This window comes from Limanda limanda, chromosome 15, assembly GCF_963576545.1.
Source record: "Limanda limanda chromosome 15, fLimLim1.1, whole genome shotgun sequence".
In the NCBI taxonomy this organism is placed as follows: Eukaryota; Metazoa; Chordata; class Actinopteri; order Pleuronectiformes; family Pleuronectidae; genus Limanda; species Limanda limanda.
The window spans coordinates 20,541,218-20,566,108 of NC_083650.1; the positions used below are offsets into that span (position 1 = coordinate 20,541,218).

General features: G+C 41.6%; 1 protein-coding gene across 1 annotated transcript in view; it reads right to left on the minus strand.

Moving 5' to 3' along the window:
* Positions 1-1,501: 1,501 nt before the first annotated feature.
* The window catches only part of plekhh2 (pleckstrin homology domain containing, family H (with MyTH4 domain) member 2), a 37,984-nt gene continuing 14,594 nt past the window's right edge, over positions 1,502-24,891 (minus strand). Inside the window, exons 3-30 of the mRNA XM_061087451.1 lie at positions 23,089-23,151; positions 22,845-22,994; positions 21,040-21,123; positions 20,866-20,947; positions 20,587-20,772; positions 18,710-19,596; positions 17,258-17,333; positions 17,088-17,182; positions 15,683-15,842; positions 14,119-14,255; positions 13,781-13,894; positions 13,260-13,346; positions 12,959-13,117; positions 12,687-12,767; positions 12,054-12,233; positions 11,290-11,398; positions 10,252-10,364; positions 9,886-10,065; positions 9,241-9,338; positions 7,877-8,054; positions 7,218-7,373; positions 7,009-7,106; positions 6,146-6,287; positions 5,926-6,062; positions 4,293-4,422; positions 3,597-3,683; positions 3,037-3,186; positions 1,502-1,696 (exon numbers count right to left, since the gene is read on the minus strand). Of these exons, the coding sequence (XP_060943434.1) occupies positions 1,511-1,696; positions 3,037-3,186; positions 3,597-3,683; positions 4,293-4,422; positions 5,926-6,062; positions 6,146-6,287; positions 7,009-7,106; positions 7,218-7,373; positions 7,877-8,054; positions 9,241-9,338; positions 9,886-10,065; positions 10,252-10,364; positions 11,290-11,398; positions 12,054-12,233; positions 12,687-12,767; positions 12,959-13,117; positions 13,260-13,346; positions 13,781-13,894; positions 14,119-14,255; positions 15,683-15,842; positions 17,088-17,182; positions 17,258-17,333; positions 18,710-19,596; positions 20,587-20,772; positions 20,866-20,947; positions 21,040-21,123; positions 22,845-22,994; positions 23,089-23,151 (4,305 nt within the window). The 3' untranslated portion in view covers positions 1,502-1,510. The remainder of the gene's footprint in view (positions 1,697-3,036; positions 3,187-3,596; positions 3,684-4,292; positions 4,423-5,925; positions 6,063-6,145; positions 6,288-7,008; positions 7,107-7,217; positions 7,374-7,876; positions 8,055-9,240; positions 9,339-9,885; positions 10,066-10,251; positions 10,365-11,289; positions 11,399-12,053; positions 12,234-12,686; positions 12,768-12,958; positions 13,118-13,259; positions 13,347-13,780; positions 13,895-14,118; positions 14,256-15,682; positions 15,843-17,087; positions 17,183-17,257; positions 17,334-18,709; positions 19,597-20,586; positions 20,773-20,865; positions 20,948-21,039; positions 21,124-22,844; positions 22,995-23,088; positions 23,152-24,891) is intronic.

Genomic DNA, 24,891 nt, shown 5'->3' on the forward strand with positions numbered 1-24,891 from the left:
TCAGAGGGCAAGGTGTATTATGTAAATGAGTAAAAAAAAGAGCAGGTGTCTGGAAAAAAAGTCACCTTGTCTGCTGCAGTTCAGTTTATTCCAACATTGGATTGTACAATAATTACGAGACTTATTCCAAGGATGATTTAAATAAGATGTACTTCATATGACAAATAAATATAAGACCTGACAAATCTAGCTGTATTCAGGTGTGAGACAGTAATGGATGAGGGAAATCATTAGTTTAACCTCAGAAAAGAAATCCTGTTTTTCCAGTTTAAGTGAATGGATCACTATATTTGATCCTGTTGCTTCATGATAACACCTTCACAATCACGCCAGGTAGACCTCCCTGTTCTTTTTTAGACCACCATACATTTATCATCCACCTATTCTCTCAGCGTGTGTCACTTCCTCTCACCATCTTCCTTTACGCCATTGTACAAAAACTCAAGACATTAGTTCTCTTCCGGTGTCGGTACCCTGCCGTTATCACGTGAATGCGTCGTGCTGACTCTTGAGTGAAGGATTAAAGTTTCACAGCTCTCCTGGCTGTTCAGTAACTAAGAACACACAGGGTTCGCACACTGGTCTCCTCCAACAACGTCCAGTCATTCTCAACACAGCCAACCAATCCAGTCTACATCTATCAGACATGTTGCATCACTGCAGATACACAGAGCTCTTTCATTTTCCCGGCAGCTTGTCTGTGCTGCAGCTGGTTACCTGTTATTGCCTCCTGCTTTCATCATATTGTTCAGTTTGCTTCATTATACCACAACACTGTAAGAGTTTTAGTCCCTGGCAGAGTTACCGTGCCCTACAGGAGGCAAGACAAAAAAATACAAAAACAACCCTCATCTTCACCTCTTCTATGACGATTGTGGGATATTTTTGAAGGCGTGAATGCAAATGATAACATCAAACAGCGTGTTTACCAAAGGAAAAGTACCAGACAGCTCAGATTAATGAGACGTATCAGAGGCAAAGTCAGTCTGTCAATAAATGCTGTTGACTTCTCTCTTTGGAGTCAGAACATAAAAGCAACGCACTCATCAGGGAGACAAAAACAGGAAATGTCCATGGGGAATGTAAAGCAAAAGCTTCTTATTTGTTCCTAAACACCCTTGTATCTTAGTGTGAAGCTCAAAGCTCCAGTTTAAGCCCACATCTGATAATTTGATTTGTGAGAAAGACACAAAATAACCTTTTTGAAGGTTACAGCTTAAACCTGGAGGACGTGGACGCACCATAATCCTGTGTGATGATATCAGTGAAGTGCTGCAACCTGAGCTGGTGTCTGATATCAAATTATACCAAACAGAGAAAGGAGGCCAGTTTTAGCTTCATCTGGATGGAGCACTCGTGGTTTAATCTGTCCCATTGAGACAAATATACAGACGAGAAGGACACTGGAATGAGTTCCGCTGTAGCTGCAATTTGTCCTTTCTTTTCAAAGTTTAAACAAGATAAGAGGACAATGAGTGAGTCTCAGAGAGATCAGGGTGTCGTCATGCGGTCACAGCAGCGTAGGGGTCTTGCTGGGACGTCCCAGCGCTGGTGGAGATCTGCTCCTCAGCTCTTTGCACTTCAGGCTGATGGGCTGGGCCACCATGAGAGCTGGGGCAGAGAGGTGGTGGGCAGCGGCCTTCAGCTGGTGAGCACTGTTGATGTAACTGGAGATGAGGAGGGTGATTTCCCTGATCTGTTGACCAAGCAAAACGAAAAAGCACATCAGTGTTTGTTTCCATGTATGGGTGAAATAAATATATCTTTAGTATGGTTGGTTTCCGAGTTTCTCAGGTTAGACCAGGTCAGTTAGCGGGACTCAGTATTTCCTCAACCTGTCAAACTGTTAACGGAACTAAATATATATCGGATGATGTGCAGTTAGTCATGAGGTCACGAGGCACCACAATAACAGTACCATCACAAAAAAGTTAAAGCAACAATATGTATCCTTTGTACCTTAAAATAGCAGCTTCAAAATGAGTTTGATGGTTCACTGACTCAGAGGAGAGAGAAAGGTGCAGCTTTTGTTCCCACTGCTCACCCTGAGTGTCCTTTCTTTCACTATGTAACTTTAGTGAGCAGGTACAATCTCCAAAATGAAGGGTGTGTAACTGAATCCTGAATCAGACCCTGCGAGTTCAAGAGTAATGCCAAACTGTAGATCAGTTAAAAAAGACTTTCCAATATTCAGCCAGGAAACTTTTAAAATGTGGAGAATTCTAAACAGAGTTTGGTGGATTTGGTAGAGCAGCAGAATCTTGAATCGTGTTACTTTATTGTGTGTCAGCATCAGTCAAAAAGCATTAAGTACACAAAAGGCACTTCTGGCAAGAATGAGTGTTATAATATGGGAGATATATATAAGTGTGTATTTACAGACGTCAGTATTTATGATTGAAAATCAACAATTACTATATATTATATCACCTCAATATTAACAGCTGTTGTTTGTTCCCAAAGGTGTTGAGTTCATGCTGTAAAAAAGGAGACTTTTCTGTATTAGAGTTAGAATATCTCTGGCATGTCTACCTATATTTTGAATAACTGTCATCTCTGTGATCAAGTGCTAGATATGTAATAGAGAGCACTTTCATCTAACCTCTTTCTCATTTCAAGGTCATCTCATGCGATGACTCCTACCACATCCTGTATGTTATGTAAACTACTCTTCAGCGAAATGTGGTAATGTGGTAAATGTAACCACATAGATGCTGTGCAAAGGCTTCGATGAAGGTTTTCTATCGTTTGGTTGTCGTGTCAGAGTTGTTGTCCAATTTCGCAGTCATGTGTTTATAAACCCAGCACTATTATAAAGGCGGTGCGCACAATGGATTCTTAAGTTCTCTACAAATGTGGCAGTATTAAACATGTATTTCAACCCATGTCATTAACCTCTAAGATTTCTTGCACAAAGAACGCCTTCTCATGCGCTATTGTTGCAATCGCTGCATGCTCAATAAATTTGTGTTTGAACAAAGATTTGCTACATTTTGTCCCGGCTTAACGCAGCCCAGGTGTGGAATTCTCACAAACCTTAGAGGTGTCCATAGCAAACAGATGTTTCTCTGTGGGTTTGTCTTTGCTGCTGTTGGTACCGATGCTCTGGCCCATTACCAGCATGAAGTCCTGTTTGCAGCCTCCAAACGTCATCAGGTTTTTGTAGGGGTGCGACACCAGCGGTTTCTGAGGACACGGAAGCAAAGAGGTTTGACAACAACATAAAAGCCAATATTACCATCTGGTTTTGTTTCACAACATCATATCATATCTGTGTGAGAAACTGGCAGCAAGATGTTTTAATCTGGTACAAGGATCACAAAAACATGCAGCTAAAGTGACTTGCATTTAAACAGCTACTCACACTTTTAATCAAGCTGCATTTTTATTAACAAGTCATTTCAGACTCAACAGACCAAAAAGAAAAGTCTTTTACAAAGATCACAAATTAAGGGGAAACTAGATGCATATTAGCTTCTTTAACAAATCATTGACTTGGCATGTGACAAATAAATATTGTCTCTTTTCCCACTAATGTTTTCAGGGGATGTCTAAAGTGGAGGAATGATGTGTGGACAGTTGTCAGAGATGCTTACAATAGAGTTGTGCTCCAGAATACTGATGCCATCTTCGTGCACGGCGAGCCAAACACGCACACCCTGCTCTGGAGAGGGAGTAGTGGACTACAAGCAAAGACAGACAAAGAAAGGGAGATCAGTCATCAGATAAGATAAGATAAGATAAGACTTTATTAATCAACACCTTGGGAAGTTCAAGCTTTAGAGCAGCAGATAGTCAGGATGAGAAGAGTACACATGAAATTATGAAAATAGTGTTTTTAGTTTGCGAATGATGCATAGACTTTCTTCTGTTCTGATGTCATTGGAGAGCTCATTCCACCATTTAGGAGCCAGGACAGCAAACAAGTGTGTTTGCACACAGCTGGGACATCAGCATGTTTTACCTGTAACCCCCTCCCCCCCGAATAATCCCAGTAATGTCAGTCATTTTGACACGGAAGTGTTAATTCAACTTTATCTTTAGTGATGATTGGAGGAAATATCAGAGACACCCACACTGTGCAAAGGTTCCTATTCTCATAGTTATTTAGTTTGTGTTTAATCTCTATATGTCTCTATCTCTATAAGACTGTATCATGTTTTTAATTCAAGAGGCGATAATAACATTTTGTTATGTCGTCTGAGTTGGTGATAACATAACAATTTAATTTAGATTACAAATTTTCAAGTGTTTACATTTCACACATACACACGTGTGGGACACACACTTACCTCTGCTTCAAATAGTCTGGCACCAAAGAAAGGCCATTTTCGAGCGACAGTCAAGTAGATCCTGACGCACTCGGGTGAACTTCGACCTCTGAGCGAGGCCCAGCGGGCGGAGAGACGCTGCAGCAGCTGCCTGAGAACAGGAAACGAAGGGGTTAACTGCCAGGGAGCGACCTCCTGTAATCGAAACCTTCAGTTGATGTCAGTCCAACTGATTCAGCACTTTCAGTTAGTCAATAAAATAATGGGAACTACATTAAAGTTTCAGATTTAATTGGAATAGTAGTTTACAATCATTATATAGTATACAATACATTAATATAGAAAGTTGAGAAGAAATTGGACAGATGCACACAAAGTAAATCAAAGCTATCATAATTCATATTGTGTGGAAAATCCTTTGCAGTCAATGTCCCCATTCCGATTGGACATCACCATCCGTCCTGGGACATCCAATCACAAGAGGTCAGCTGTAAGTTTGTTTGTTCACACCTGGTATTAAAATGAATGTGTCTCTTGTGACCACATGTGATTGAACCTCACTTCTGGCTTTGTCTCTTTTAGCCTAATGTTTACCCTCTTGTATGGTTACCTCTTCCTACTGACAATCAACTCCACCTCAAGCTAAATGGCATCTCTGAACTCTCTGAGTGTGAGTGAGTCATGTGTGAGCCTTTTCTGTGCATGAACCATAGACTGTATATAGAAAACATGGCATGGACCAACAGTGAGATGACACCCAGCTGTCCAGGAAACCTTCAGTGTCCAATTCCTTTTTAACCCTTTTCAAGCTTTGTAATTTGGACTCTTAAGTGTTCAAAGGGCAACATACAGATATTTCAATATTGATGTAAACCAAATTAAATTGACCTGAGACTTTGATATAGGTATACTGTGTGTTGCATATAGCAGGGGTTTTTAACCGGGGGTCCGCGGCCCCCTGGTGGTCCGCGACGGCATTGCAGGGGGTCCGCAAAACTCGCTTTGATATTTCAAGACATTTCCAGATTACTCTTGAATATCGTGAAAAATATCTAAAATAAGAAAAATGTCTAAAATAATATAAAGGTCATCATGAGGTTAATTTAAGTAGGCCTCAATTGTTTGTGTGATATTGTATGATTTTCATTTGTGACATATTCTGCAATACTTTGTCATCTTCCCTCTTCAGTTGTAGCCCCAGTTTATGTTGATTGTTATTGATCACTGTTACTTTAACGCTCTCTCAACATGTCAGCTTCATGTCTGTACATTTAAGTCATGAACGTTATATATTGATGTGCATATGTTTCTGAGATGCAGTACAACTACAAACTGCATTTTAATTTTGTTTTCAATTCTTAAGCACTGAAAATCAACCGTTTTTGTTGTTTTTTCACAGATTTTTCTAGATTTGTTTGAGGTTTTTAAATAAAACCAACATGGAAAACCAAATGTTAAAACACACACACGTAGGCACATCAGTGGGCCGCGGATAACTTTCTAGTCAGAATGGTGGTCCCTGGGACAGAACCAGTTGAAAACCCCTGGCATATAGTATTGATAGATAGCCAATTAAATACATTCATTATATACCCTTGAAAGTTGGAAATGTGTTTGCACTGAATCCTAGGAAGTTTCCAGTGTGTCATTGTACCTGAGCTGCTCCTCAGACGTGGTTCTGCGGTAGTGCTTTGGGTAAAATCTTTCAAGAACTTGTTTCAGGGTTTGGTTCGACTTGGTCTGCGCTGAACCCGGAGCAGAGAAGGGACGCTCAAAATCTCCAAACTCCACCTGTACAAACAAAGCTATTAGCTTTTAAGTTAATGTCTAATATTTGATAAATAGATGTGTAAGAAGCAGGTGGAGTTCTAGACCTGGGCCAGCAGGGCAGCCATTTCCAAAGCCAGCTCCTTGTTGACAGGAAAGTGTCCTGCTACAATGGCTTCGTTGATCTGATATGCCAGCAGCAACCTCTCCCTCTCTGACTCCCCCCGGACCTGGGGAGAGAAATACAGCCTGGGAACATAGAGGAAAAGATAGAGGTGGTAAGAGAAAAACAGAAACACAAAGAAAGTTGAGGGGAAGAAACCATGGAAGGTTTGAACATAATTATACTCAGAGGGTTTTTGAGTATTTCTCTTCCATTGGAATCTACTGGAGTCGATTAACATTGCATTGATATGTATTAGAATAAATGAGCCGGTGAATAAAAGACCTGCTGCTGCCTCTATACAGTGAATCAAATCCACCGATATAATGTGAGTGTGATTGTTGTTTGTCTGTGACTGTCGGCCCGGTGATGGACATGTGACCTGTGCAGGGTGTGCCTCTCGTCTAATGTCGACTGGGATTGGATCCAGCTCTCCTGAGACCCTCAAAGGATAAGGGATATAAAGATAATGGATTGATGGACTTCAGAAAAGGGGGACGTTTTGTTGGTCTCTGTAAAATTTTGGCCATCAACCAACAAACCAGGAAGTTACGCACTCTAATACTGTGATACATCAGTTATTCCCTCCTTCATGGTGAGCCTATGTTCCCCTGGGTGTGGCTCTCAGTATGTGTGGAAACAAATCCGGAACCATGCCTGGTAATCTTCTCTGCTATCATGTGTGAGATGTTGTTAAACTACATAACAGTGTCCTGGTTAAATATAAGGAGTTATGCCTGGTCTTAACATAGATTTATGGGAACATATTGTGATTTTCAGCCTCAGGCCGGTTGTGTTGTTGTCTACCTGTTCTTGTAGGTGAGGCGTACAGTCCTGGTGGTTTCAGACTTGCCGGTGTGCTGATCCTTACAGGCCTGCTCCCATTTCGAGATAATGTCACAAATCTGTAGAAGACATGAAGAAGACAGGTTTGTGATGAGGAATGATGTTAAGAAGACAGAGGCGACACTTCCTGCCTACAAAACATGCTCAGATGACATGACTTTAAATCAGACCTTAATGCCTCCTTGCAGACAGTGTTCCAGCTCTCGTCCGGTCGGGTCATCTGTGAACAGGCTGAATCCAGACAGCCCAGTTTTTCTTATGCCAGTGTCCTGGTTGAGGCGACATTGGAACTCGTCCACTGTGGTTGAAGCATCGAAACTCACCACCTTTCGAAAACGGAATTAAATAAAGAAATGTAATGTATTAAATATATCCATACAATTATATTGTATTTCAGCTTGACTTTTAAGAACTGGCTCGGGACAACAGATGGAAATTGGCCTAAGAAAATTAAAGGCAAGGTTGGCTACTTTTTCAAAATAAATCCTTGAGCGGTGACACAGATGTTTCACCTCACTCTTGTTCATGTTGACCTCCACTGTCAATATGTCAAGGTTCTGAAGACTTTACTGCTAACTTAAAAGTTCTGTTGACCAGATTTTGTCGAAAAAAGAAATAAACAGACTGGAGTTTAGGTGTCCCACATCACCCAATGTTCCAGACGACCTGAGTTCACCCTATGTGTAAAACTCTGTGTGACTTTGAAATATGATTCAAGAAAGTTTCAGCAATATTCAAACTGTTGAGTTGCGTACGTGACACCAGCAATATTTTCCTCCTCCACTCTGTTATTATCATAATGTGTGATCCTGTTACGTGTCAGCGGTACCTGGTAGGTGTTGTTGAGGAAGTGAACAGGGACGCTGAATGGCAGCGAGTGATGGTAGGGGTTCCTCAGCAGGATGGAGAGGATCTCCATACGGGACGGCCGGCCCTGCCTCTCACCCTTCTGCTGGGTCCGCTCCATGGACCGCTGGCAGTAGATGGCATACTTACCCACCTCAGTCCTGAGGACAACAGGGAGACAAGGACGCAGTGGTACATGGGTCGTTCTACATTATGTACAATTATGAGCTTCTTATTCAACATTCAAATCAAATAATGATTACGAATAGATTCATGAAAACAAATGTAAGCATTACTGCTGTGTTAAATCAGATCTGTCGCTTTGGAGGGAAATGTTAAATTTATGGTTCATTTACTTAAACGACTTTCAGCTATTTAATATCGCAATTGTATAATTTCCAGGGAGTCACAGGAGACACAATAGTTTAATTAAAACAACAAAAGGTAACTTCTGCAGCTATGGAGTTTAAAAATGTAAACAGTAACTAAGGACCTAGTTTTTGATGATGTCATAAAGCAGCAAGGGATCATGGGAGTTGTTGTCTTCACCACCATTGCAGATCAAGATCTACCTGACATTACTAAGGTGCAAATCTATGGGGTAATATATTAAAGTTTTATTCAGGTTAGGCAGCAAACAGCAATGAATGAAGGGGATCCATTACAAACCAATACAAGCAGTGCTTGGATAAAACGCTGACTCGCTAACTGGCAGGCACTCGGTCTCTTCTTTAACATACATTGTGGGTCAAGCTGCAAAAGCAACTATGCAACTCTGTAGTTTAGCCTCTCAAGCGCCACACCCTCAGTTTGGAAGAAATGGAATTAGCAGCTGAACTGTCAAATACAGGTAAAGCAAGATTCTGTGAAAAGTGATGGTTAAGATGGTTTGCATGTTTGTGAGAGGCAGATGTTGGGCTGTAGCACAGTGGAGGCTGAAAACCAGTACAGCAAGTTAACGCTTTTAAAAGTTTCACTATGATGGTTTTATTTCAGTTTAATCAAAGCCCAGTGAGTCAGACCACTGTGGGCCAATATGAAGGAGTTTTAAAATGTGGAAATGATTTTATGATTTTGGAATGACAGTTGGATCATTAAAAAAAACTAGTACAGAACAACTGGCTCCAGCAGATCACTACACCTCTTTTAACTGAATCATGCCAGATTCACGAAAATGACAGAAACACCTTTATCTGGCCAGAAAATAATTGGAACCTTTGGCAGATTTTGGTAGACCTGCTTTAGACCTGGAGTCACAACATGTTTTTTCCCGGCTCCATCTTTCACCCTGTGCTTAAATTAGTTATTTTGTGTCACTTTATGTTCTGGCCGAGTGTTTGGTGTCACCTGGAGTCTCCTTGTCTTTTGAGGTGAGCCTGGAGCAGCCAGAGGAAAGGATGCTGAGGCAGGAACAGTCCCACGCACAGGGCCAGAAACTGCCAGCCCTGAGGAATGACACAGACACACAGTGTGACCTCAGACGTATGACACAGAGAAGCATCATGTGAGCGACAGTTGCCACCAGTTTAGTTACTCTCATTCATACAGTATCACAAAGGACATTGTATTATGCTATGAATCATTCTGTTGTGTAAATCCTGTGGTTTGCTGTCACATAATCACACCTTGGAACGTACAGGTTGTGCTGAACGTCAATTGCTGCCCTCTGCTGGTGATATTACTGAAGGTGTAAATGGTGGTTCGGCTTATTGGATATGGGAAATCACATGACTACATTGTAGATCGGAGATTGTAGTGTAAAACTGAAAACTCCCAAGGGCTTGATCTTGATGTATTAAAGTTCATTTTGTATTCATGCAAACAAAAGAGGAACAACTCTCTCCAAAGTGCTGTATTGAAGTAAAGGTTATAGCTTTCCACATACTATGGATGGAAATGCTATAAAAAAAAATAAAGAAATTCAAATATAAAATAAAAAATTTCTGGTACATATCATGAGCGACTGCTGACACCGTGTGGTGAGTAGCAAACCTGCAGGGGTCCTGGGTGGCCGTGAGGCTGCCTCCTGCGGGTCTGCTTGATGAGCTGGCAGAAAAACTCGTTCTGAAGCGCCGGGTGGGTCAGGCACACCTGCAAGGCGCTCTGGGCTAGCGAGACGTGGTAGTCGATGGCCGGGGCATCGATGGCCACATTGATGAACAGCTGACAAGTCTGAAGGGAGATGGTGCATGAGACAGACGCAGGAGGAGAGATGATCTGCACTCGTGATATATGATGCAAACAATATCAGGTTAAAGCTGCATGAAACGGTAAATTATAAATAATATATTCGCCTGCTAGGAGGTTTCTGGACAAAGCTTCAATCAATGCAGTGCATCTATGTGTCCCTGTGTTTACCTTGAAGAGTTTAACAGCCTCTGTCTGCAGAGCCTGTGAGGGCAGCGTGGTGAGAGGAGATGACAGAGCCTCTTTACTGAAACACAGCATGGGATGTCTCCAGATCTGAGAGTCTGAAAGAGAGACAGAGAGACAGACGGGTGCTGAGTCACATGGATCAATGAAAAGCAATGTGTTCACTAGAGGAAGAATGAACGAAGAAAAAGACACATTATGTATGCACATTAGTAACATTAAAATACAGAACCACACAGGAAGACAGACAAGAATTGCTCTAGGTGAGACTTGAACTCACAACCTCAGCATATCTCAACAGTTCACCTCAAAACTATAACAACTACAAGTCCTTTCTCTGTAATTATTGGCCATAAGGATAAGAAACTGGGGATTAAGCAATACATTTGATTGCAAAGACAAGTTGTAGTATACATACGTACACCCTCAAATCTGTGAGGAGACTGATTTAAACCATATTATTAGCAGTTACAAAGTGCCTCCAAGGCAGTAATAAAAACTAATAAGTCATATACTCATCAGATTGAAAAGAGTTCTAAGAGTTAAACGTACAAGTCAAGTAGAATCAGGATAGGCAAGCTGTTAAAACTAAAACTGTCTTACAGACTGAATAAGAAACTACTGAGTCATCTTCTTTTGCATGTTAAACATGCTGACTGGTTGAAGGAGAATAAAAACAATACTTTAGTTCATGACGATGCTGACAGACAATGATATAGATGGTCAATATTTTCAAATAAATCTAATTTAAGGGTTTAATTATGGCGGCAAGGGAAGTTCTTCTATCAGTTTTTATATGAATATGAGAATATGATTCAACCAAGACATTATATAGTTGACTAGTTGAATAGCGGTTTGATTTTGCCAATAGGATCCATCCAGGATGTGACCAGTATATTTTTGTATACTTTACGTTCTGATTGTGGTGATGCAAGACAGGCCATGCACATCCCAATAAAACTAAATCATCAAAAAGAATCAAAGACACAACAAGCTGGAAAATAATTTGTAGAAAACACTCACTTGGATCTCCGTCAACCTGGAAGAGCTTTCCCACAAGCTGTTCGAACTCGGTGCCAACTTTACCCACCGTGGTTCCTGCTGCCACAGACAGATGGTACAGCCACGAGTCCTACAGAGTAAGGACAGGTTACAGAGAGAACAATGAGACTTTACAGAGAAGTTACTGCCTAGCTTTCCTTTTGCCTCTCCCTAATACTATGATGATTGTGTGAGCCATCAGGAGGGAAGTTTATTTATCACAGGTGCGGAAATTAGGTGGTAGGGGAAGCCTGATACTCCTCACCGGGGTTGGGGTTAGCTCCCAGTTTAGTGACACACCTGGCAAGGATGCTGATGGCGTGTGACAATCCAAATAACTACCTCTGGAGACAGTAACCCAGAGCACAGATTATTTTTCACATACTTCACAATGCACAGGGACACTTTCCCATCACTTATGAACTAAAACCATCAGGAGCATCTGAGCTGGTCGAGCTCAGGGCCTGGTGTGACTCAACAGACTGCATCTAGGTTCAACTTTATGAGGTTCGGCTGAAAAGCGTGAGATATCCATAATTTCCCTATTTTCAGAGAGTCTGCCTGCACATAGGTAAGTGAGACATTCAAGTGATGAGAACAGGGCAAGATTTTAATAATAGCGAGTCAGTTCAGTTTGTCTCGTAACAATGATACAGGTTCCCACCCAGGGAGAACCAGATTCAGATAAAAAAAATAATAATAATGAAAAGCTGGTGGTGTGGCAGTGCTGCTGTGATGACGTAAACCTTTTCATGGCGGGACTCGATTAGCAGGTAGGTGGGCCCTTGCTCCTGTGGGTGGACAGAGATGGTGAAAGGTGCTCCCTGTAGGCCCCGCCCACATGCCTTCAGGTCATCATCTGAATCCCGGGACCTGTCCACCTCCTCCACCCTGGCCTCCCACAGCTTTATCTGACCCAGTGGGAACTGTAAAGAGACACAAACCCAAATAGAAAAACAATAAAAACACAAGCTTCTATGCTGCCTCATTTAAATCAAAATCAAAATCTATTCATTTACAGTTTTTGACCATTATTTTGTGTCGTAATTTCCCGAAATTAGGAATCAAGACTCAAATTGGTTATATCACCCAAAAAAAGATTATTATTCTTATATTTTGATGTATGTTTTTTTTTTTTTTTTAATTATTTTATTTAATCTTATTTAAGTTATTTATTTTCTGCCTTTTTTCTCTACCCTGAGTGTTTGATTGTGGGTTGTTGTATGTTTATAAATGTTTGAATGTATGTTTCTTATATGTAAAACTCAATAAATATATTGTTAAAAAAAAAAGAAAGATTATTAATGTGGGTGAGTGAAATACATAATTCGTAAACTCTGGTAAAAAATAGTTTTCAGGGTTTAAATGATGAATTGTACCTTGTCGTCTTGGCTCCGGAAGTAGAACAGCGTTTTGCCGATCAGAGCACACCAAACGCGCTTTGAGTATCCATGCTTCACCTGCAATATAACAATATTCAAATTTAAATTGCAGTAATTTCAGTGACAATACAGTGATAGATACTATATGTTGTGTTAAATATATACAAGATGTATAAAGGCTGGAGTCAAACGACGAGAGCAGCTCCAGAGAGATTAGAGTGATAACAGAGTGAGTAATCTATTTTTGGTATATCAGTGAGTTGTTGGACCTTTATGAGCAGCCCCTTCATGCCAGGGCGGATATCAGGCTGGGTGAAGAGCGGACTGGCAGCTTTCAGCCTCAGAACACTCAGCAGCACCTTGAGCCACTCCTCCAGTAGGTTGGGAGAGTCAGCTTTCAGGTAGTAAACACGCTTCCCCGTCACTACCTACACACAACAATAACACAACACAGGTGGAGGTGAAGACAGGCACAGGTTTGTAGAAATCATTTGAAATATGAGAGAATAATTGAGAATTGATGGTGGACACCTGGAATGAGTGTTTTGTATCTACAAGCAGAGATAATACCTGGAGAATCTGTTTCCCTTCTCCGCGGGCGATGCTGCTGGTGGCGTTGACCTCGATCTGACCCTGAGGCTTCCTGATCACATCGCTCTGTGGGAGAACATATAAATGATTATGATATGGGACTCATAAGAGACAAGAATACATATGGTCTATCGATCGAATAAAAGGCTAATATAATTAAGAGTTGAGGGTTGGGTTTGACATTTCATTGCATGAAAAAGGGGACAGAATATATTGTAAAGGTGAGTATAAATTATCCATTTATACTCTTAAAAAAATGAGCCTTCATTTATTTTAAGCTCTTAAATATATATATAAATATAAAAAAATATATAATGTTTTTTATTGTTTTGTTTTTATGTTTCTGTGTTCATTGTATGCACCAATAACCAGAGCAAATTCCAGGTAGGTGTAAACCTAACTGATTAACCTGAGGCCGACAATATTCAACAAAATTAAATTCCATAATCACAAAACAAACAAAAGGAGAAAAGTAATGAATGGTCAAATGTCAAACTCACAGGTGACTTGTAGTAGAGCAGCTCTCCGTCTTTGAGGACAAACCAGCGTCTCTTCCAGGTTTTCTTCCAGGTCTTAACCATCTTCAACAGGTAGCCTGACTTCTCCATCGGCTCCTACAAGATACAACAGGGTTTAGTTAAGTGTTGTACAACTATGTGTATAATGCAGGGTGTAAATAAGGACCTCCCAATAACGTATTCCACTTAAAACGTATGTTTGTCCCTTTGCAATGTTATTGATCAATAATGTGAAGGGCCAGAAGTGATAACTATGGATGATTGTGTTGTGTGTATCACAGGTGAAGTGATGGACAGGCCTGGATTTGTTCCTGACTCACACTCTTGCCGTTGTCGCTGGCTGCTGAGCAGGTCTTGGGCAGCTTCTGCTCCGGTTCGAAGCACTCTGTGTCGGTGGAGTAGGCGTCGGGAGGGATGGCGTAGTCGCTCTCTGATGTCATCGAGGACATGGACACAGCTAGAGGAGATGAGGAGGGGGAGAGAGGGGGAGAGTCCAGCATATTGTACTATGATATATACATAAACATATGTACAACTAGGTTTATTCATGTTTCATTTATTCAGTGGTAAACGTTGATAAAGAAACTAAAGAAACAGAAAAGAAGAACAACATGTAGGAAAAATGATCACCAGCATTACAAGAGAGAAAACCATTAAAGCAACACTTTTCCACTTTTACTAGACAACAGCGCCCTCTGCAGCCACATGAGGTAACTAATTGTGTTAGGCTTTGTGACTGAGCACAACAAAACAAATCTTACAAATGTATTGAGCTCTGATTGCGTAGTCCCACTCACTAAACTGAAACACAACTGAATGATGGATCGTACCCATGATCCCCAACTTCCTGAACCAGAAGAACTGCTGCTCTAAACTCTGTTTAGAATTCTTCACAATTTAAAAGTTTCCTGGCTGAATTTTAGAGCATTTGTTTATAATGAATTTAGAGTCTGTATAACTGATTTATAGTTCAATGTTAATCTTGAATTTACTGGTTCTTATTCTGGTGATTTAAGCTGCGTCTGTCACACAGTTACACACTTCACACAGGAGATTGTACCTGCTAACCAAAATTCAAGATTCAAGATTTTTTTATTGTCAAATGCACAGAGATAACATGAAGCAGTCACTGTCAATGAAATACTTGGGTCACAGGCTCTCTTTAAGCAATTCTTAGTTATTTCAACCCAAAAAAATTAAATAAAAATAGAAATAGTATAAAATAGAATAAAAAAGAATAAAATAGAATAACAATAAAATAGAATATCAAAAACTTAAAATAGAAAATAAAATATATATATCTAAATATATATCTTTACAGATGATTTTTAAATTATATAAAACAACAGGCGTTCAGAGGGAGGAGTGGGAATGAAATATTCCCTATTACAAGTCAGTGTACCCTCAACTAATAAAGCTGCTATTTTCAGGTTCAAAGTTTCATAGTTTAACAGGAGCATTGCACAATCCTTGTTGGATATTTCAGACATGATAAATTTGTGATGTAAATCTGTGGAGATTTTTTAGTTTTAGTGCTGATCCCTGCAGCAGGTGTTGTGCTCAGGATTGTACCTGCTAACCAAAATTATATAGAACAACAACAGGCGTTCAGAGGGAGGAGTGGGAATGAAAGATTCCCTATTACAAGTCAGTGTACTGTACACTCTTTTAACAGTACCCTCAACTAATAAAGCTGCTATTTTCAGGTTAAAAGTTTCATAGTTTAACAGGAGCATTGCACAATCCTGGTTGGATAAATTTGTGATGCAAATCTGTGGAGATTTTAGTGCTGATCCCTGCAGCAGCTGTTGTGCTCAGGGACATGTTTTCCTGTGGGGTTTCTAAAGAACCTCAGGGTGCAGTGCATGTGTTGCTGTGTCGTACCTCTCTTGAGAGAGCGCGGGCTGCCCGGGCTGCCGTCCTTGCGGGAGCTGGACGAGGTGTGGGAGCTGCAGACGGAGCCGTCCTCCTCTCCTGAGCCGGACGACTCCTCGGAGCCGGACGACTCGTCTGAGACGGGACTGCTGCTCAGTAGAGTGGCTTTCTGCAACGATACAATGACACACATAAAGACACCGTCACAGTTACACACTCCAGGGGCACAGGGGTTCTAAAGGTTTCTAAAGCACGGAGCCTCGAATTGCACTAAAAATGATTGTATGAAACAGTCAAATGCTAACATCTGCTGGCTAACAGTTGGTATTGCATCGCAACAGTGAGGCTTGCATGAACAGCCAAACAGGCCTATATTCAGTGGTGGGAAGTAACGAAGTAGAAATACTTTGTTACTGTACTTAAGTAGATTTTTCACATATCTGTACTTTACATGAGTATTTAATTTCCTGACGACTTTTTACTTTTACTCCTTACATTTGAACACAACTTCCTGTACTTTCTACTTCTTACATTCTCAAAACTGGCTCGTTACTTGAGCAGCGGAGGTTGGCACAACGCTCGCCTTTAGGCACGGTGCACCTGTCTCTCGATCACTCGCGTGTTGCTGCCTTGGGGGATGAGACCAGAGGTTGGTCTGGCTGCCTTTTACGACTTTGACTTCCTCTAGATAGTCCAGTTTGATCGTCTTCTCTGCGCTCCACCAGGGCCGTGACCGACTCTGGCAGGGCCAATCCGAGGACCTCACTAAACCGTCCAATGGGTAGTAACGATGTGTGTGGGCAGCAGTGTTAATTTTGGCAGCTATTTTTGATTTAGTCTTAGTCTTTAGACGAAAATGCATATTAGTTTTGGTCACATTTAGTCATTTTTATCCTTCTTAGTTTTAGTCTAGTTTCGTGGACGAAAACAAATTACATTTTAGTCTAGTTTTAGTCACATTTAATTGCCACATTAAACTCCTTATGTTCCCTTCTCAGGCCCAGGGACCCCCTGTGTTGTGTCTACAACTGCATACTAGTCTAGCTTTCATTACTTAGGTTGTCCATTAGATATCCCTCCTATAGGTCTATAGCAGGGGTCGGCAACCTTTACTATCAAAAGAGCCATTTTACCCCCTCTTCCCCCAAAAAAGTTTTGTCTGGAGCCGCAAAACATATTTGTTAACAAAGCTAATAAAGTTTTATATAAAGTGATTGTATGAAACAGTCAAAATGCTAACATCTGCTGGCTAACAGTTGGTATTGCATCGCAACAGTGAGGCTCGCATGAAACAGCCAGTCTAAATTAAAATCAACATTTATAGACCAATAAAAACAGAGACAGTCAATTAGGCAGCAGGGAATTGAAGAGAAGAACCAAATCAATCAATCAAAAAACTATAAAGCTCTCTCACCCCCTTCAGAGTAGTATAAACGGGTGTAGTCATGTTCTTATAGACGAGGGATGTATACATGACGAAGGCAGGGTAGGAGGACTGGAGGGAAGGGTCTGCAACACAGATGAAACCTGAGTTAACCAATAGTTTAATAAAACATGTATCAACCATCTCTGCACCTGACTCACCTTTACTGGCAGGGTCTGTGCAGGACGTCTCAGACAGTCGGATTCCTGATTTAGCGACAGCGTAGATACGACTCTCCTACAGACAAAACACATTTAATCATCAGTAGTTTTAGAAACCAAGTCCGTTTCTACCATTAAGAAAATGTGTGTAGTGCCTGTTTGGAATGGGCTGGTTGCCTGGTCTGTCAGCTTTCTTACTGAAACTGTAGAAGTGACCTGCAGTGATTGAACCACAGCGAATCAAGACTTGCTGCTGGAGTCAGGCCACAGAATCCTGAAGCTGCACAAAGAGCTGTTCACCAGTTTATTCAAAGTTCAGAGAAGCTTGACTGAACCCTGAACTGGAGAATCAATTGCTGTTGCTGTTGTCCTGATCCACAAGGTCACTTACATTGATAAGTCAAAGCCGCCACTGCTGAAGAGCACTGGTCGCCTGTTTATTCAAGGTTTATGAATTTCAAACGTATCACATGTCCAAAAGGCACCTAATAAAACTTCTGAGAGCCCTTCTTCTAATAGCAAATAAAATAAAATAAAGCCTCCTTGCTGAAGCCACAGCCCCCCACAATAACCCAATGGAGGGATAGAATTCAAGATATGTACAGGATGGAACACTTGACTGCTCTATTACAACTGAAAACAGAGGTATTCATAAACAACTGTTCCCCCCATTGCTCTCGGTTCCATTTGATATGATAAGCAGAATATATAGATATATTTATTTTATTTTCTCTTTGTTTTTCCTTTTAATCAATGGACAATTGCAGGCTATCCACTTACTCTTTCGGAATATTGTCTTAATGTAATGTCATGTGTGATGTACTGTGTTTGTAGACAATGTTAATGCGTAACTCAATTCTGATATGCCTGGATCCTGATGGCTTAGGCCCGAGACATCCATGGACAGTTAACCCCACTAAATTAAGACTTGTATCCGTTGCATCTAATTTCATGTTAAAAATGATAGGATGTGATGTACTGTATGACTGCATTTGATAAAAGGAAATAAAAAGAAGTTAAAAAAAACAAAAGGCACCAAATTCGACACTGCACTGGGCCTTTGAACAGATGTACGGGAATAAGTAGATATATAATGATGTGATTATATGTCTATATATGTATATAGACTGTGCTGGCCCTACAGCTGGAAATCATTTTGAAATGTTGCAAACTTATGTGAAGATGTGGTTTGTCATTAACAAGGCATCTGACAGTCTTAACATTACACTTCTCAAAGTTTGTTGGCTGGAAAACAATCACCACTGTTAAAGAGCACCACTGTTAAAGAGCACCTGAGCAGCAGAGGGCGCTGTGAGCTACAGAACAGTGTCCTACTGACTCTACATGAACGAGGTGGCTTAGTTAGTTAAAATATTTAGTTAGTTTTAAATGATAGAATAAGAACAAATGCTGGATTTGTATAGTTTTCAATGGGGGGCAGTTCATTCTTACCCAGGAGGGCAGTCTGTGCAGAGGGGGGGTGGGAGGTGCCGAGAGGTCACTCGGCTCTGGACCAGGTTCAGGTGAGGTCTGCAAGTAAAGCGTGGTGGGTGGAGCTTGTGAGCTGGGGAGGGTTTGAGGGGGCGTGTCCCTGCCTGTCTCCATGCCAGCCTCCCCCTCCTGGTCCAGGTCCGTCTCCTGTGGCCGGAAGGGGCGGAGCATGCTGAGCGCGTTGCGTGTGCGCCCGTGTGCCGCCTCGCTGCTGACCGGAGGCTGGCTCAGGTGCTTCTTGGCCACAGACGCATGAATCAGCCCGAACCCTGCTGGGGTCCGCAGGCGTGGCTGTTTGGGTGAGGCCGGGTTGTCCCTTGGGTCCTGGGGCGGGGTTGGGCGTTTGGGTGTGAGGGCCGGGGTGAGGCTGGGGCTGGGAGTGTTGGGCTCGCTGGAGGAAGATGAGGAGTCGAGTCTCTGCGACTGGAATCGTTTGTTGAGCTCCTCGGAGGTGCCGTCCTCCAGCTCGGCCCCGTGTGCCGCCTCCTCCTCCTCCTCACCCTCCTTCCCCTCCCCCAGGGTCCCGTCCGACGACCCCAGGAGGCCGAAGCTGGGCCGCTCCGCCCGCTGCATGTCGTCGTCAAACAGAGAGCTGCTGTCGTCCGAGGCGGTCAGGTAGGTCTCGCTGCCGGGGCGGCTGAACTCCAGACCACCTGCTCCACTCCCTCCTCCTCCTCCTCCTCCCTCGCCCTCCGATGCAGCACTGGAGAGCACAGAGGAGACCGCCCGAGACTCACGTCCACATGTGCTGTCCGCCAGGCTGTCAGAGGCACTGTCGTCCTCCAGAGGAGAGCACAGGGGTCCAGCTCGGTCCGGGCTGTGGACTTCACCGTCTGTCTCTGAGGACGCTGTGTGCAAAACAATACACATCCCACATGTATCAATGAGCTCTGTTTCAGTGTTGTCTTCATTTGTGTTTGTTAGTCTGATAGTTAGCAGGAAAAAGACTAAAGGACAGATTCAAACTTGGTGTTGGTCAGAAAAGAACAGATCAGTGGGCAGATCCAGGGGTGATTTTGTACTGTCACACATTGTGGGATACGGCATTTTTCAACATTCTTAAAAAAGTAGAGTTATAATTTAATTATGGTCATCAACGGGCGGCTGTGGCTGAGGGGTAGAGTGGTCGTCCTCCAACCTCAAGGTGGGTGGTTCAATCCCCAGGCTGAACCATTTGCATGCCGAAGTGTCCTTGGGCAAGATACTGAACCATAGAATAAAGCCCCCCATAGAATAAAAAGTGCTGCAAGTAGATGCACTGTATGTATGTGAAACTTTACTGTAAAGTGCTTTGAGTGGTCTTCATCAGACTGGAAAAGCGCTATATAAATACAAATCCATCCATTTATCAAGCTGAAAGGTTATAAAAACTTAATTACTACATTATTCAAACAAAAACACTAAAATAAATCAATCCAATCATTTGGTCTTGTCTTTTCTTTCATAGTGAATTTTTGAATTTGTACAATTCTTTGGTTTATGACCACACACCTGCAAAACTCATCAAATTCCCATCAGCCAAAGATGGTGAACACAGCAACGATTAACAGTGTTTGTCATTGAGAGCAAATCCACATCCTGACGTTGGCATTTAGCTCAAAGCACTGCTGTACTGCTGTACACTAATAAGTGAGATACAGCAAGTGGTAAGGCTGGTTTGTCTCCAAAAACTTTCCCTATGACTTCATGGGGAAAAAAAGGGTCGTCTGAGTCAGTTTCCATTTTCCACCACGAAACTGTGCCATCCTGTGTCCTGCTCTTTCCAAGTAGCTAACTCCATTCAGAAACATGCTGAGAAGCTGTTTCCACAGAGAAGCTGAGTCTGTGTGGAGACTCACCAGGTTCATCTCTGGCCTCAATCTCCTCCTGGGTGCTGAGGGTCCTCTGGGAGGGGGCCGGGCCAGTGAGGACCTGGGGGTTCTTCCCCCTCACCTGGAAACAGCCAAACGTGAGGCTGCTGAGACGCTGGGCCTCACCTGGTCTGCTGAGGACTCCAGGTCCACCACTGCACTTCTGCTCGAAGGCTGAAAACACATGTAGATACATATCTAACTCTTATCAACCTACTTTCTTCAGAGGAACATAAGCAAACATGGACAACGTAAAGATGCTCTTACCCTGCACTTGTTTCTGTAGCTCCAGAATCTGAGCCTCATGTTGCTTGTTGGTTTCTCTTAATGCTGCATTCTCAACCTCAAACTGAATCAGAGACATTTTTTCACATACTTGGTCCAGAGGACGATGACAAATCAATGACTCGAACCCATCATCCAGCTTCATTTCATATTTACCTCATTTAACTTCAGCATCACCCACTCCTTGATTTTTGCAGCTTTCTCCTCCACTGTTTTGGAATCTTGAAGTCGGATCTGTTTCTGGTGAAATAGAAGAAGTTTGTATGCACAAAAACATCAGCCATGTTTTTTTCTGTGGGTGAACACAAGCAGCCACAGAAATTGTTCAGGACACAAAGATACCAAAGATGGACGGGACCCAGTGTGTTTCATGGAAATGGAAAGTCAATGCAGAAAGGAAGCATGGTCAGGAACTCTAAGAGGGAAGGGGTTCACAGGAGGTTCGTAGCATTATACAGGAAGTAGTATACGAGTAGAAAAGTAGCATCTTCCATGTTCTTTATAAAGGATAATAATCATCACAGTGTTTCATTTGTCCATAGTTGAGTGTTTGATATCTTCTCAGTTCAGTGTCACTGTCCTACACTCAATTTAATTTGATCATCTAAAATTGTTATCCAGATTCCCAGAGTACGAAAGCCAACTGCTGTCAGATGATAATTGTGTTACTCTGTATGTCGCTCTATGTAGAGTGCATACCCCTGCCCCGGCCCGACAGTCAAATTCAATCAAACTGCACCATATATTACACACTCATAGATACAGAATTAGTCCTTTAAATGTGCCTGGAGTTTTTCATCAAGGCTCTGGGAATTACTATTCTCACACTGTTAAAGAAAGTGTCCCCCTATCTGCACCAAAATTCAGCATCCTTTAGGGTTGCAAAGGGGCGGAAAGTTTCCGGTAAATTTCCGGACACTTTCCGAAAACTTTCCATGGGAAGTTAAGCTCGGGAATTTTGGGAATTTTGAAAAAAAACAAACTACTCAAATTAAACGCTGAGCAATAAAAACATCATTCAAAACTCTATTTTAAAGATGTATGGAATGCAGCACACACTGCACGTTGAGTTTCAACCCTCCGCTGTGCATTCTTCCATCACATGCACAGATAACTCCCAGCATCCTTCACTCTACAGCAGGGCTATTGAGGCCTGCTGTAGTGTGCAGGACTAGTCAGGTAAGTTTCAATGATATTACTCGGGAAAATATATTAGCATGCTGATCGAGGATTGTTCATCTGTTCATCTAGCCTATTTCCATTCATTTATCCATCAATTGTAAAGTATTTTTACAGACGATTCCAATTGTTTGGCTAACTATTTATATCTCTGGCATTGCATTAGTGTTTTTTTACAAAAGTTTTTCTCATCTTATTCTACAGAACAATGTCACGTGCACTCTCTCATGTGTGGAGACATTTCACCTCATCCAATGTAGAAGGAAAGGCTGTGTACATTTACAAATACTGTGCAAAGACCTATGTTAAGAATGACACAAAGATGCAGAAGCTTATAGTCAAGTGCCAAAAGTTTCCTCAGGGCTCAAATCAGCCTATGACAAAACAAAATGTTTATATTATGTCTGTATATGACGAGGTAAATACAGTTAGTATAAATTACCCACAACATTAACAGTTTCTTCCAGTTTATTCCCGTATATTCCCGTATATTCCCGTTAATTCCCGTTAATTCCCATGGAACGTTTCCAACTTTGAATATTCCCGGAATTTTGCAACCCTAGCATCCTTACACTTAGTTAATTGTAATTGTGTAATCATGCTGACAAAACAACAACAAACAAATTGAGAGGTGAAAGCATAACCTAACTAGGTGTGAGTTTCTGTGCTTGTGTGTATTTGTGTCTGTGAAGACAAATTGTGTGCTGCAGCTTCTAGGAAAAAACATCCAGTGGTGCTTCATCCATTGCTCAGATACAATCTTTTGTGTGACTGAGTTTCACCTGCTCCTCCAGCTGCTGCTCCAACTGCTCGATGACGTCGTCCTTCTCCTGCACCGAGGCCTGCAGCTCCTGGCAGCGCTGAAACAAACGCACCTCTGCATCTCCGGACTGACCTTCAGGAGCCTTCAGCTTCTCCTCCATCCACTGCACCTGAAATCATCAAACACACAATCAATGGTTCACACGGCCACACACACACACGCACGGCCACACACACACTCAGGACTTTTGTTGGGGCTCTTACCTGCTGGTGAGCAGTGAACGCCCTCTTCTCTGCATCGATCACCTGCGTCTCCAACTGTTGAATCTAGGAAAGGAAGAATATACATTTTCATTTAATTATTTACTTAATGAAACGTCTACAACACGAGTGGTTAATGAGGACATACATAACCCCTGAGAAACTTAATAAATGGTGCCCTGGCACTCCAGATACTTGTGTGAAATGTTTGACTGAGAAAGGTACTTTGATCCATTGTGTATGGGAATGTCCTAAACTGGTAGCTTTTTGGAAAATGGTTGTTCAAACTCTAGGTAAAATCACATGTATTCAGAAACCCTGCGTAGCAAAACTTTGTATTTTAGGGATATACCCAGAATGCTTTTCTGTCAACTCTAAGTGTAAGACTCTGAACAACTTTGGCCTCCTGCAGGCCAGGAGGATGGTTGCTTTATCTTGGAGAGAGACTGAAGTATCGTCTACACAATCTTGGATTAGAGAGATGGCAATGTATGTTACATTAGATAAGCTAACCTATGTAATCAGGGGTAAAGCACAGGAATTTGAAGAGGTGTGGGCACCCTTAATGGACTTTCTCAGGCAACAATAGATTATATCTATCTGTAGGTATATCGAGAGTGACATTTTTATTTTATTTTATTTATTATTGTTATTATTTTACGTAGGTATGTATCTTTGTGTGCGTGTTTATCTTTATTTATTTTTTTGTATGTATGTGTATGCAGTGAAGTTCGCCTGCATTTCATTGTGCAACTTGTGTGGTTTGTGTCAATGTGTTTTGTAGGTTCTTATTGGAAATGAATAAAAAAACATTGTTCAAAATTATTTGCTTAAATTTCATCCTAAGCATTTGACTACACATGTTACTTAATGACCAATATTCCATATATTATACACACAGCACCGTGTGAGACTCCCCACACCCGAGCTGTCTGGCTGTGAAGCAGCCCTTACAGTACCTCCAGCTCCTCTCACCACAGTGTTTGCATAGTGTACACATGGAGGTGAAATATCAACTCCTCTTCTGCCCCACCTTAGACACAACAGCACCAAATAAAGACACAGCTGCATGCTACAGACGTAATGAGAACTCCAGTCAAGATAACGCTGCTATGCTGGAAAAGAGCAGATGCTTTTCAGCTGCTTGTTCAAATTCCTGATTTTATGTGACCCCAAAGAATGCGTATAGTCAGAATTAAGTTATTGAAAGTGCATAGATGTGTCTATTTTTACTCTTGAGGCTTTTTTACTCATATAAAATGCCTTTCCTATGAGAAATTGGATTCAAGATATTATGGCACAATCTATCCTATCTTCTACAGCCTCACTCAATTTATGATCATCCAATTTCAATTAGTTATTATCAGCTAATATACTGTGTTTGAGCGATTACATCACAAGAACAATAAACTAGAATTACAGCCTCACGATTGTTTCAGCCAATCAGTTAAGTAACAAGAAATAAGGTCACATTCTCCCCAACACCGTTATGGTTATGGTGTTGATAATGATGACACAGGTGCTTTTGCAGAACATTATGATGTCACAGTCACGCTGAGCTTTGACCTTGTGGATAATTTCACCCTATTAGATATTTGTATGAAAATATGTCATAATTAGCCCATCAATTCTTGAGATGCATAAAAAAGCCTGTTCTGTGACGTCACTATGATCTCCGTCCTGGATCATTTGCCTGAAAAGTGTTTTTAAAGTATTGGATTAATAATAATGTTGATAATATGTAAAAACATTCACAAGAATGACGGACAGCCATTCAGCCATATTGGCAGGTGGTAATACAAGTAA